Genomic DNA, 11,234 nt, shown 5'->3' with positions numbered 1-11,234 from the left:
TCAGACACTAGGTGGCAGCTGCCTGTTGTCATAGAGACCAACTGATAACTCACTAAAACATTTTATAACAACAAGCATAAACCCCTGGTGAGGTGTTGGCCTGTGTGAGTCCAGTCATGTTCTCTGACCAGGTAGATACAGGACCTGACCCAGGTAGATGCAGGACCTGACCCAGGTAGATACTGGATCTGACCCAGGTAGATACAGGATCTGACCCAGGTAGATACAGGATCTGACCAGGTAGATACAGGATCTGACCAGGTAGATACAGGATCTATATGGAGTTAGATTAGTTTCATAATTCAAACAAACAAATGCAACACGATTCAAACAAACTTAACACGATCCAAACAAACGTAACACGATTCATACAAACATAACACGATTCAAACAAACAAACGTAACACGATTCAAACAAACGTAACACGATTCACAAATGTATTTCGTGATTCTCAAATGTAACGCGATTCACAAATAAATGACCCTATTACATTCGTTTGCAACCTGACAAACACAACTTACAAATCCCTGCATTCGTTGGTGTGAATCCCTGCATTCGTTGGTGTGAATCCCTGCATTCGTTCGTGTGGATTTTTGGAACTTTCCTGACGCGCTTAGATTCACAAATGCATTTTTTCTAAAAGATATCCTCTGCAGCCTATCAGATCGTCTCTTCCAATTTTAGCCAATCACATTAACGTGTCTATGTGGTCTTCAACAACCTGCCATAATGACGGACATCGTCTCCTTCACATCACGAGTAATGTCGTCTGGTAGCATGTAGGTGAAATGTTGCTTGTTAATCTTATTAAACCGATGATTATACGTGATTGAATATGGTTGAGAATGGCTGGATTCATGTTTAGTCATTTTCCGTGTTTCCTAGGCTAACGCAGAGCCCGTCCACCCATATTAGACATTCTCCGGTGATTGGCTAAAATTGGAGACATCTGATAGGCTGCAGAGGATATCATTTAGAAAAAAGGCATTTGTGAATCTAAGCGCGTCAGGAAAGTTCCAAAAATCCACACGAACGAATGCAGGGATTCACACGAACGAATGCAGGGATTCACACCAACGAATGCAGGGATTTGTAACTTGTGTTTGTCAGGTTGCAAACGAATGTAATAGGGTCATTTATTTGTGAATCGCGTTACATTTGAGAATCACGAAATACATTTGTGAATCGTGTTACGTTTGTTTGAATCGTGTTACGTTTGTTTGTTTGAATCGTGTTATATTTGTTTGGATCGTGTTAAGTTTGTTTGAATCGTGTTGCGTTTGTTTGTTTGAATTATGAAACTAATCTAACTCCATAGATCTGACCCAGGTAGATACAGGACCTAACCCAGGTAGATACAGGACCTGACCCAGGTAGATACAGGATCTGACCCAGGTACATACAGGATCTGACCCAGGTAGATACAGGACCTGACCCAGATAGATACAGGATCTGACCCAGGTAGATAAAGGATCTGACCAGGTAGATACAGGACCTGACCCAGGTAGATACAGGATCTGACCCAGGTACATACAGGATCTGACCCAGGTAGATACAGGACCTGACCCAGATAGATACAGGATCTGACCAGGTAGATACAGGATCTGACCAGGTAGATTCAAGACCTGACCAGGTAGATACAGGACCTGACCCAGGTAGATGCAGGACCTGACCCAGGTAGATACAGGACCTGACCAGGTAGATACAGGACCTGACCCAGGTAGATACAGGACCTGACCCAGGTACATACAGGATCTGACCCAGGTAGATACAGGACCTGACCCAGATAGATACAGGATCTGACCAGGGGTGCGTTTCCCGAAAGCATCCTAAGCCTAAGTTGATCGTAGAGTCCATCGTACGATGGATCTTAGGTGTACGGGCCGTTTCCCGAAACCATCGTAGCTAAAGAGGCACTTGAAAATCGTCGTAGATTAACGAGAGCTCCAGACCAGTCGTAGATCGCTAAGTGCATCGTAGCACAGAGACTCAGTGGAGACACGCGTAGGCCGACCATGAAAACTACATTAAACTCATGCTGAAAGTTAATTCCGATGGAAAATAAGATTTTTTTGGTCCTCTTTTTACACCAGTTACGCTGGAACTGGGATATTTCTTAGTGAACCATACAAGTTTAACTGATGAAAAAATAGATTCACCCTCTACAACATCCGGAAGATCAGGAGATACCTGTCTGAGCACTCCACCCAGCTGCTAGTCCAAGCACTGGTCCTCTCCAAGTTGGACTACTGCAACTCGCTGCTTGCTGGTCTCCCAGCATGTGCAACCCGCCCTCTTCAGAGGATTCAGAACTCGGCAGCCCGCCTGGTCTACAATCTACCCAGACGCTGCCACGTTACCCCGCTCCTCATCTCCCTCCACTGGCTTCCTATCACGGCCCGCATCAGATTCACTTGTTTGTTTTTTCACAATGTATGCTTCATGTTTTGGCTACCCGCAATGTTTTGGGGCTATCTCGTTGTTATGATCAGTGACCTATGCACTTTTGTAAATTTCTCTCTTGGAAGTCGCTTTGGATAAAAGCGTCTGCTAAATGAATAAATGTAAATGTAAATGTAATCATGATATCTGCCCCCTGCTGGTTATACAGTGTGTGTGTGTGTGTGTGTGTGTGTATCATGATAGACAGTGTGTGTGTGTGTATCATGGTATCCACCCCCTGCTGGTTAGTCAGTCAGTCAGCAGCCAGACAGGATGGAGTTCACACCACTCTGCTTTATGCTCTGTGAGTAGGCCTGCTGTGTGTGTGTGTGTGTTACAGAATGTATGGTGAAAGTTCCCTTTATTGTAACTTCTATAACAAGTGAATCCATCTTTCTCTATCCACCTCTCCCTCCCCTTCTCTCTCTCTCCTAACTCTCTCTTAATTTCTCTCTCCCTTCTAACTCTCTCTCCCCCTCTCTCTCCTTCTAACTCTCTCTCCCCCTCTCTCTCCCCCTCTCTCTCCTTCTAACTCTCTCTCCCCCTCTCTCTCCTTCTAACTCTCTCTCCCCCTCTCTCTCCTTCTCTCCAGTGTTGGTGACTTTGATTCAGTCTGAAGATGTTTTAAGAGAAGGTTACTGCATATCGACATTTAATCTGAACAACTATTCATCTTTATACCTAATGGTTTGATGCTGTTTAGGAGGGGTGCTCGGTTAGTTTGTGTTTCTTCCTCTTTCTCTCTTCATGTCTCCCTCTGATCTTTGATGTAGCCTAACATCTCTGTCTCTCTCTCTCTTTCTCTGTCTCCTGCAGTCTCTCTGTCTCCTGCAGTCTCTCTGAAAATCAGTCCCAACAGATCTCAGTTCTTCAGGTTTGAGTCTGTCTCCCACCACTCTGATCTCAAATGTTTCCCTTTTTCTTTTCTACTTCTCCTCTATTTTCTCTCTGCTACTCTGCTACTGTTCTACTGTTCTACCTTTCTACTGTTCTAGCAACTGTTCTACTTGTTCTACTGTTCTATCGTGATTCAAAGTCAAAGTCAAAGTAGCTTTATTGTCAATTTCCTGCATGTCAGACATACAAGGAATCGATAAAAACGTTTCCCACTCTCCCACGGTGAAACCTATTAAGTGCACGGGCAGAACAACAGATAAGACAAGACATTTAGATACATATAAATAAATATGCATATAGATATAGAAAACATACAAATACATGTACAGCAGCAGCAGCATAAGTTTTTCTTTAAAGTGAGGTTATGGTAGTGCAAAAAAGGCAATTTAGTAATGGGCTGGGGGGAGTGAGGGGAGAGAATTAACACGTTGTTAAACTTGCTCTCTGTTGACTGTATTTGTAATCCGATGCATACAGACGAGACGAACACGACAAACTTTCGGACAAACACTTATTAAATAAACAAAACACTGCATTTACGGAAGCGTGAGTGGCCGCTGCGTCTACACGCGCCGCCATCAGTGTGCTCTCTGACTCTGATCACCAGCCCTCCTAGTGATCACTAGTGATTCTACTATTCTATACTTGTTCTACTATATTATCCTTGTTTTACTGTTCCATACTTGTTCTACTGTTCTATCCTGGTTCTACAGTTCTATCCTGAGTAGTGTAGTGGAAGAATTCTGAAGACACTGTATACTCAAATAGTCAGGATGTCGGATTAATACAAATAGGGGGTGGGGGGGAGGGGCATAGACACAGAAAGAGTCGTAATAACAGGTCAGATTAAACACACTCCATTATGCAGGATTTGTTTTATTTACAGATATGCTGTGTGTACATTATGACAATAGCAGAGAGTCTATTATACATACACGCTATTTTGAAAATCAGGTTTTGAAAATACACATCTAAATTTGGGGTTTATATTCAATTTTACACCTGCAAAACTTTTTGACCCCAATTTACAGATTACTCCGGGTATTCCATAAAACAATTCCACAACTTCCGGTAGCTAGCAGTTACATTTGTTCTCTCACACAATGCTGTTTTGCACAAGGTCAAGTGTCAATCTACACGACTCCCGGTCGTGTAGATTCACCCTCTACAACATCCGGAAGATCAGGAGATACCTGTCTGAGCACTCCACCCAGCTGCTTGTCCAAGCACTTGTCCTCTCCAAGTTGGACTACTGCAACTCGCTGCTCGCCGGTCTCCCATCATGCGCAACCCGCCCTCTTCAGAGAATTCAGAACGCAGCGGCCCGTCTGGTCTACAATCTACCCAGACGCTCCCACGTTACCCCGCTCCTCATCTCCCTCCACTGGCTACCCATAACGGCCCGCATCAGATTCAAGACCCTGGTACTGACCTTCCGAGCAGTGAATGGAACTGCGCCCGACTACATCAAGTCTCTCCTGCAGCCTTACACCCCCACCCGCCACCTACGGTCTTCTTCAGACAACCGCCTGGTGGTCCCACCTCTCAAGACCGCCCGGTCCCAGCACAAGCTCTTCTCCTGCCTGGCACCCCAGTGGTGGAATCAACTCCCCACCTCCATCAGAGACACGGACTGTCTCTCCACCTTCAAGAGAAGGCTCAAGACGCACTTGTTCCGGGAGTACAATGGTACTTAGGAATGGTTTGCTGAATCCAACGCTAGTTTCCTCAAGGTTCACAATGACTCTTGCTTAGACTGTTGCTCTTGTTGGTTAGTGGTAGCTGATTTAAACTGTTGTATTCTTTTTTTAGTTAATCCTATTTTTATTGCTTTCCTACAGGTACACCTGCACTTAGAGATCAATGTTGTGTAATTTTAACTTGTTTAACTACATGCTCTTATGGTTTCTTCCCTTTAGCACTATTTTTTGGTTGTCCACAATATGTACTTCTTGTTTTTGACTACCCGCAATGCTGTGGGGCTATCTTGTTGTTATTATCAGTGACCTATGCACTTTGTGTAGCTCTCTCTTGGAAGTCGCTTTGGACAAAAGCGTCTGCTAAATGAATAAATGTAAATGTAAATGTAAGTGATCTTCCCAAAATTACAATTCACGATGTAGGCCTACACAGGATTATATGTTGCTGCCCATCAAGGAAGAGGGAAAAGGGGTTCAAATTGTAGCTACGTTTTCAAGCTACATTTGACGATTACGAAGGTAAGGTTTATTAAACAATGTGCAATCGACATGGGTGCCGAACCAATAGGAAAAAATCCTAAAAAATCTTGTTGAGCTGTTAAACACGGCAACCGGAAGAGTCAGTTTTAGCGGAGGAGTGTTTTCCCAGTCTAATCACCAATTTAAGGAAAAAGGAAACATTCTCTCTAGCAATAGACTCGTCCTGTGACAAAACCGACATGGAACAGCTGTCTTTTGTGTTTGCTGACCGTTTGCACAGAATATTCTCCAGGGGCATTTCATAATGAAATCGTTGTTTTTAGACTAATTTTGTTTCAAGAGTAAAACATTGTCTTGTATGACTCCCAACACCTCTACTAATAGTGATACATTTATAAAATATTTCTAAAATCATAATAGACGTAACATCTGTGCATATAACTGACACAAAAAAAAAAACATGTTGGCCCTTGGCTTGGCATGCCTGACCAAATTTGTCAGTTTTGGAAATCTAATTGGGGAACCCTGTTATAGGAGATTATTATTTGCTCTCATTATAAGAGAGCAATAGCAAAGGGTTAACATAACCTGTTCTGTTTATTAAAAGTCACGTTAACTTCGCCAGAAGTTATACACCTGCCCCCCCCCCCCCCCCCCTCCTGAAAAACGGAGTGTCGTAGGCTAATTACACATAAAAGATAACTTCAAGATAACTTTAATACTGTTGCTGACAAACTGTTACCGGATCCGTTAACGAATCAGACTCAAGTTGTAGTGTATTTTACGATCCGAACTTGACACCGCTGTCACGTTAACGAATCCGGAAGATAACATTTACACTTCCACTAAAGCAGCGGACTGCACGAGGCGGGGCCACAGGAGTCAACTGTCATGGTCGAAGGTTCGATGTGCTCCAGACTCCTACACCTATCACACCGTTGTCTGGGGGGAAACACTTAACACTTCTCAGTGAGGTAGGTGCCGGCAGCGAACTATTTTGTGAACTTTATTTCGATATATAACTTAAAGTTCGTGTGTGATAGGATGTGAACGTCATTGCAGAGAAGTCAACTTCCTTATGATACACATTAGCATAACTATCTCACTGACGATCGCTGAGGAACAGCTTTCACGGCTGTTAGTTATTGTTATTATTATTATTATTGTATGTTATTTTGTAGTATAGTACAGAACTCGTAGCAGTTAAAAGAAAAGAGAAAAGACAGGAAGAGATGTTCGGTTTATTGTTGTGGTACTCTATTATGGCCACTAGGTGGGGATGTTTGCTTAGAAAGCCGACCAGAGGGCCGCTGATACTTTACTAATGTAAAGTGAATGACAGATTAGCAAACAGAAACGTCAAAAACCGGAAAAATACTGTACTACTCAGACTTATTTATGATAATATGATACTGTAGACCACTGTAATAAAATCATTTAGTTGCCCATGTGTGTTTTTGTCGGTTTAGAGGAGCAGAGAGTAGGGCGGGAAGATGATGACAGCAGAGGAGGATGACCCGCGAGGTGGAGACGAGCAGAGCGCCGCGCCCAGAGAAGGAGGGGGCGGGCGGGGCCGGGCCGGGAGCGTAGAGGGGGTGAGTACCTGCCAAACCTACTGGAACATAAGGTGCACTTGTTTTACATCTCCTGATCTGACGGTGCTTCATGAGTCACGGGTGCCGACCTTGCCCAGAGAGGCTGGCAGTTGTTCAAGTCCACCTGTAGTGCCATTGGTTACCATGCCAACAGGGAGTGACTGTCTGGCAGGTTACGTTGTGATTTACAAGTCGATCTAGGAAGTTAGGAAGCAGGGCCGGTGTTTGCTGTAGGTGAACTAGGCAGCCCCATAGGGCGCCATGAAGAGGGGGGCGCCAAATACCGAAGAGCCTCCATAAATTAACCGCCCCGCACCACCAGCAGAGGGCGCCGAGGAGGGGTGGGGGGGGCGTCTGATTTGTGCGGGGAGGGGGGGGGGGTGGTTTAAACATTTTGCCTAGGGCGGCGAAGGTACTCGCGCCGGCCCTGGTAGGAAGTGTGTGTTTTCAGGTGTGTGTGCATATTATTGTATGTGTGTGTTCTTGTATGTTCGTGTGTATGTGTTTGCAGATGTGTGTGTGTGTGATTTGACCTTTATTGTTTCAGCTCACAGAGTATGATTTTAAGGGTGTGGTAACAATGATGTCATCATCAACTGACTCACCTTGGACTCTGGTCTCTCTACCTCTCCCTCTCTCCCTCTCCCTCTCTCTCCCTCCCTCCCTCCCTCCCTCCCTCCCTCCCTCCCTCCTCTCTCTCTCTCTCTCTCTCTCTCTCTCTCTCTCTCTCTCTCTCTCTCTCTCTCTCTCTCTCCTCTCTCTCTCTCTCTCTCTCTCTCCCTCTCCCTCCCTCTCTCTCTCTCCCTCCCTCTTTCTAACTTCATCTTTCTTTCTCTTTACTCTCCCCCACCTCTCTGTTTTTCTCTTGATTGTGACTTTGAGCTGGATTGCTCCTAACTACCCTCCCTGCACCCCCATCCTGGTGTGTTTGGATCGCCCCAGCAGGGTCGTGATGCAGGTCCGGTCAGGGAGGGAGAGTCCAAGTGTTTCATAGGAAGGGGATGTCCACTGGGGGGGAAGGAAGGGTCAGTGAGAAGATTGGAAACATGAAAGACTGGCTTAGACTGTGTGTTTGTGTGTGTGTCTCTGGTGTGTGTGTGTGTGTGTGATTTTACAGTGTGTGAAGTCATTAGGTCTCATCTAGGTCTGTCTCATCAACACCATGACCTCTGACCTCTACCTAGTGCCTGTGGGAAGGGGGTGGGATTATCACACGCTGTCACTCACGGCAGAACCTCTCGTCTCCATGACGACCCCCTCTGACCTCTTGATGTTAAACAGCAGTAGCCTGATGGCTGAGCGTTCCGCTCTCTGCTCAGAGCAGACGACAGGCTGTGATTGGTCGAGGGTGACCAATGGGATGAGGAGTCGTCCCGTCCCTTGGTGATTCACCCCCGGAAGCAACTTCCTGTTGATGCAGAAAGCATCGTAATACTGTATGTTTTGGACTTGCAGGTATCGCTCACGGAAAATGATGTCACTTCCTGTCCTGAGGAGCCAGTTACCGACGGCAACAAAGTGACTGCTCATGAAGAGGGTAAACCATCAACCAATCAGTCTCTCCTATCTATCCACCAACAGACCAGATCAGTTTCCTGCCATCTGCTGTGCTGCTGTGTGTGTGTGTTTGTTTTCCGTATGTGAGTGTGTGTTGTGCATGTGTATGAGTGTGTGTATCTAGGCTGTGTGCTGGTGTATGACCTCTGACCTGTTGCTAGGCGCTGGGGGAATTCCCTTGCCCAGTGGTTGCCAGGTGGTTGTCACGGACAACCAGAGATCAGCCAAGGAGAGATTTCAGAGAGCCTGTCTGTGGAGCATCACCAAGTACAAGGTGAGGAGAGAGGAGAGAGGGGGAGAGACCGTCTCTCTCTCTCTCCATGCATGTCTCTCACTCTCTCTCTCTCTCTCTCTCTCTCTCTCTCTCTCTCTCTCTCTCTCTCCATGTCTCTCACTCTCTCTCCATGTCTCTCACTCTCTCTCCATGTCTCTCTCTCTCCATGTCTCTCTCTCTCACTCTCTCTCCATGTCTCTCCCTCTCTCTCCATGTCTCTCACTCTCTCTCCATGTCTCTCTCTCTCTCTCTCACTCTCTCTCCATGTCTCTCTCTCTCTCTCTCCCAGAGCACCAGGCAGGTGTTGAAGGAGCGTATGGGCCGGGCCTCTCGCACTGTGGACCAGGAGCTCCAGAACCACATCCTGGTTCTCCATGACGACCGGCAGCGCTACGATCATGTGACCCGCCTGGCCCAGACCCTTGCCCACCAGCTCAGCCAGCTCACAGTCACGCAAAGCATGCTGGGAGACGCCTTCGCTGAGCTCAGTGTCCGCTCCCCAGAGCTACACGTGAGTGTGTGTGGTGTGTGTGTGTGTGGTGTGTGTGTGGTGTGTGTAAGCACTCGCACCAAACTGTGTGTGTGGTGTGTGTGTGTCCTCAGGTGGAGTTCAGTGTGAATGCAGACACCCAGAGGTTCCTCAGTAAGGGTGGAGATGGTCTGGTGGGCTCCATCACCTCCTTCAGCACTGAGATGACCACGCTGGTCAACAAGACCATAGAGGACACACTGGTCAACGTCAAGCAGTACGAAGCCGCCAGGTCAGCACACACACAGTCTCCCTCAGGGTGGAGTTAGCCTGTTAGCCTGTCTCCCTCAGGGTGGAGTTAGCCTGTTAGCCTGTCTCCCTCAGGGTGGAGTTAGCCTGTGTCCCTCAGGGTGGAGTTAGCATGTTAGCCTGTGTCCCTCAGGGTGGAGTTAGCATGTTAGCCTGTGTCCCTCAGGGTGGAGTTAGCATGTTAGCCTGTCTCCCTCAGGGTGGAGTTAGCATGTTAGCCTGTCTCCCTCAGGGTGGAGTATGATGCATATCGGTGCGATGTGGAGCAGGAAGCCCTGGCCCCCCAGATGCCCCGGGGCCAGGCCAGGCTGGAGCAGGCCAGGAAGGCCCTCCAGAACCACCAGGACCAGTACCACCAGGCCAGAGATGACCTGCAGGTCAAACTGCAGCTGCTGCAGGAGAACAAGGTGGGGAGAGGGGAGAGGAGGGGAGAGGGTCACGTTGTTCTATACAGTACTGTCCATCCAGCTTTTCACCTCAACACACCTGTCTCTTTCTGTTTATATACATCTATCGCACCCTGTTTCCCATTGACACTGTATGACTATGTTTAGCTTGTGTTCTGCTCCTCTCTCCTACCAACTGTCTCTGGCTCTGGAGGAGGGGATCCCTCTCTGAATTGCTCCTCTCAAGGTTTCTTCCATTATTTGTCCCGTTGGGAGTTTTTCCTTGTCTTCCTTGAGGGTTTAGGTTGGTTGAGGGGCAGTTCTATGGGCGTATGTGAAGCCCTCTGTGACATGCTTGCGTGTAAAAAGGGCTATACAAATACATTTGATTTGATTTCCCCCCACCCTGTTTCCCCACCCTGTCTCCCCCCTCCCTGTCTCCCCCCACCCTGTCTCCCCCCACCCTGTCTCCCCCCCACCCTCTATCCCCCCACCCTCTATCCCCCCACCCTGTCTCCCCCCTCCCTGTCTCCCCCCACCCTGTCTCCCCCCCCTCCCTGTCTCCCCCTCCCTGTCTCCCCCCACCCTGTCTCCCCCCCCTCCCTGTCTCCCCCTCCCTGTCTCCCCAACCCTGTCTCCCCCCACACTGTCTCCCCCCTCCCTGTCTCCCCCCACCCTGTCTCCCCCCAACACTGTCTCCCCCCACACTGTCTCCCCCCCACCCTGTCTCCCCCCTCCCTCTTTCCCCACCCTGTCTCCCCCCTCCCTGTCTCCCCCTCCCTGTCTCCCCCAGGTGAAGGTGCTTCACAACCAGCTGGTGTTGCTCTACAGTGCCGTAGCCTCCTGTAACTCCTCCAGCCTCCTCCACCTCCAGCAGGGCAGCGCCCGCCTCTCCCTGCCCAGCCAGGTGGCTCCTTCCTGGCTAGAGCACAGTTGACAGCCCCCCTCCCCTCCTTTACCTTCACCATCATCACAGCCATCATCACCACTGTCACCACCACACCCTCCAGCTCACACTCCTGCTGGTTCACTTCTCACTGCAGCAGAAACTCTCTCCTTCTCTCACACTCCTTCTTTGCCTCTCACACTTTCTCTCTCCCTCTCTCTCCTTCCCACACTCCCTC

General features: G+C 48.0%; 1 protein-coding gene across 2 annotated transcripts; it reads left to right on the top strand.

The window, feature by feature from the left end:
* Positions 1–6,353: 6,353 nt before the first annotated feature.
* Positions 6,354–11,234, top strand: LOC124465935 (arfaptin-1-like). Of its 2 annotated transcripts, none has more exons than XM_047017605.1 (8): positions 6,354–6,494; positions 6,990–7,115; positions 8,571–8,652; positions 8,834–8,946; positions 9,236–9,457; positions 9,550–9,707; positions 9,957–10,131; positions 10,904–11,234. In XM_047017605.1, the coding sequence occupies exons 2-8, from the start codon at positions 7,014–7,016 to the stop codon at positions 11,045–11,047; spliced, it is 996 nt and encodes a 331-aa protein (XP_046873561.1). In that variant the 5' UTR covers positions 6,354–6,494; positions 6,990–7,013; the 3' UTR covers positions 11,048–11,234. The 2 variants fall into 2 exon arrangements, with proteins under 2 accessions (XP_046873561.1, XP_046873562.1); XM_047017606.1 differs by having other exon boundaries at positions 6,962–7,115.

Source organism: Hypomesus transpacificus, unplaced genomic scaffold (genome assembly GCF_021917145.1).
Source record: "Hypomesus transpacificus isolate Combined female unplaced genomic scaffold, fHypTra1 scaffold_61, whole genome shotgun sequence".
Lineage (NCBI taxonomy): Eukaryota > Metazoa > Chordata > Actinopteri > Osmeriformes > Osmeridae > Hypomesus > Hypomesus transpacificus.
Note: the sequence above shows the minus strand (reverse complement) of the source record. Positions and strands in the feature narration are given on the sequence as shown.

Excerpts from the sequence above, each read along its gene's own strand:
- LOC124465935 (XM_047017605.1), top strand. The coding sequence starts at position 7,014 with ATGATGACAGCAGAGGAGGATGACCCGCGAGGTGGAGACGAGCAGAGC. Across the intron at positions 9,458-9,549 it reads TCCGCTCCCCAGAGCTACAC|GTGGAGTTCAGTGTGAATGC; the intron begins GTGAGTGTGTGT and ends GTGTGTCCTCAG. Across the intron at positions 10,132-10,903 it reads AGCTGCTGCAGGAGAACAAG|GTGAAGGTGCTTCACAACCA; the intron begins GTGGGGAGAGGG and ends TGTCTCCCCCAG.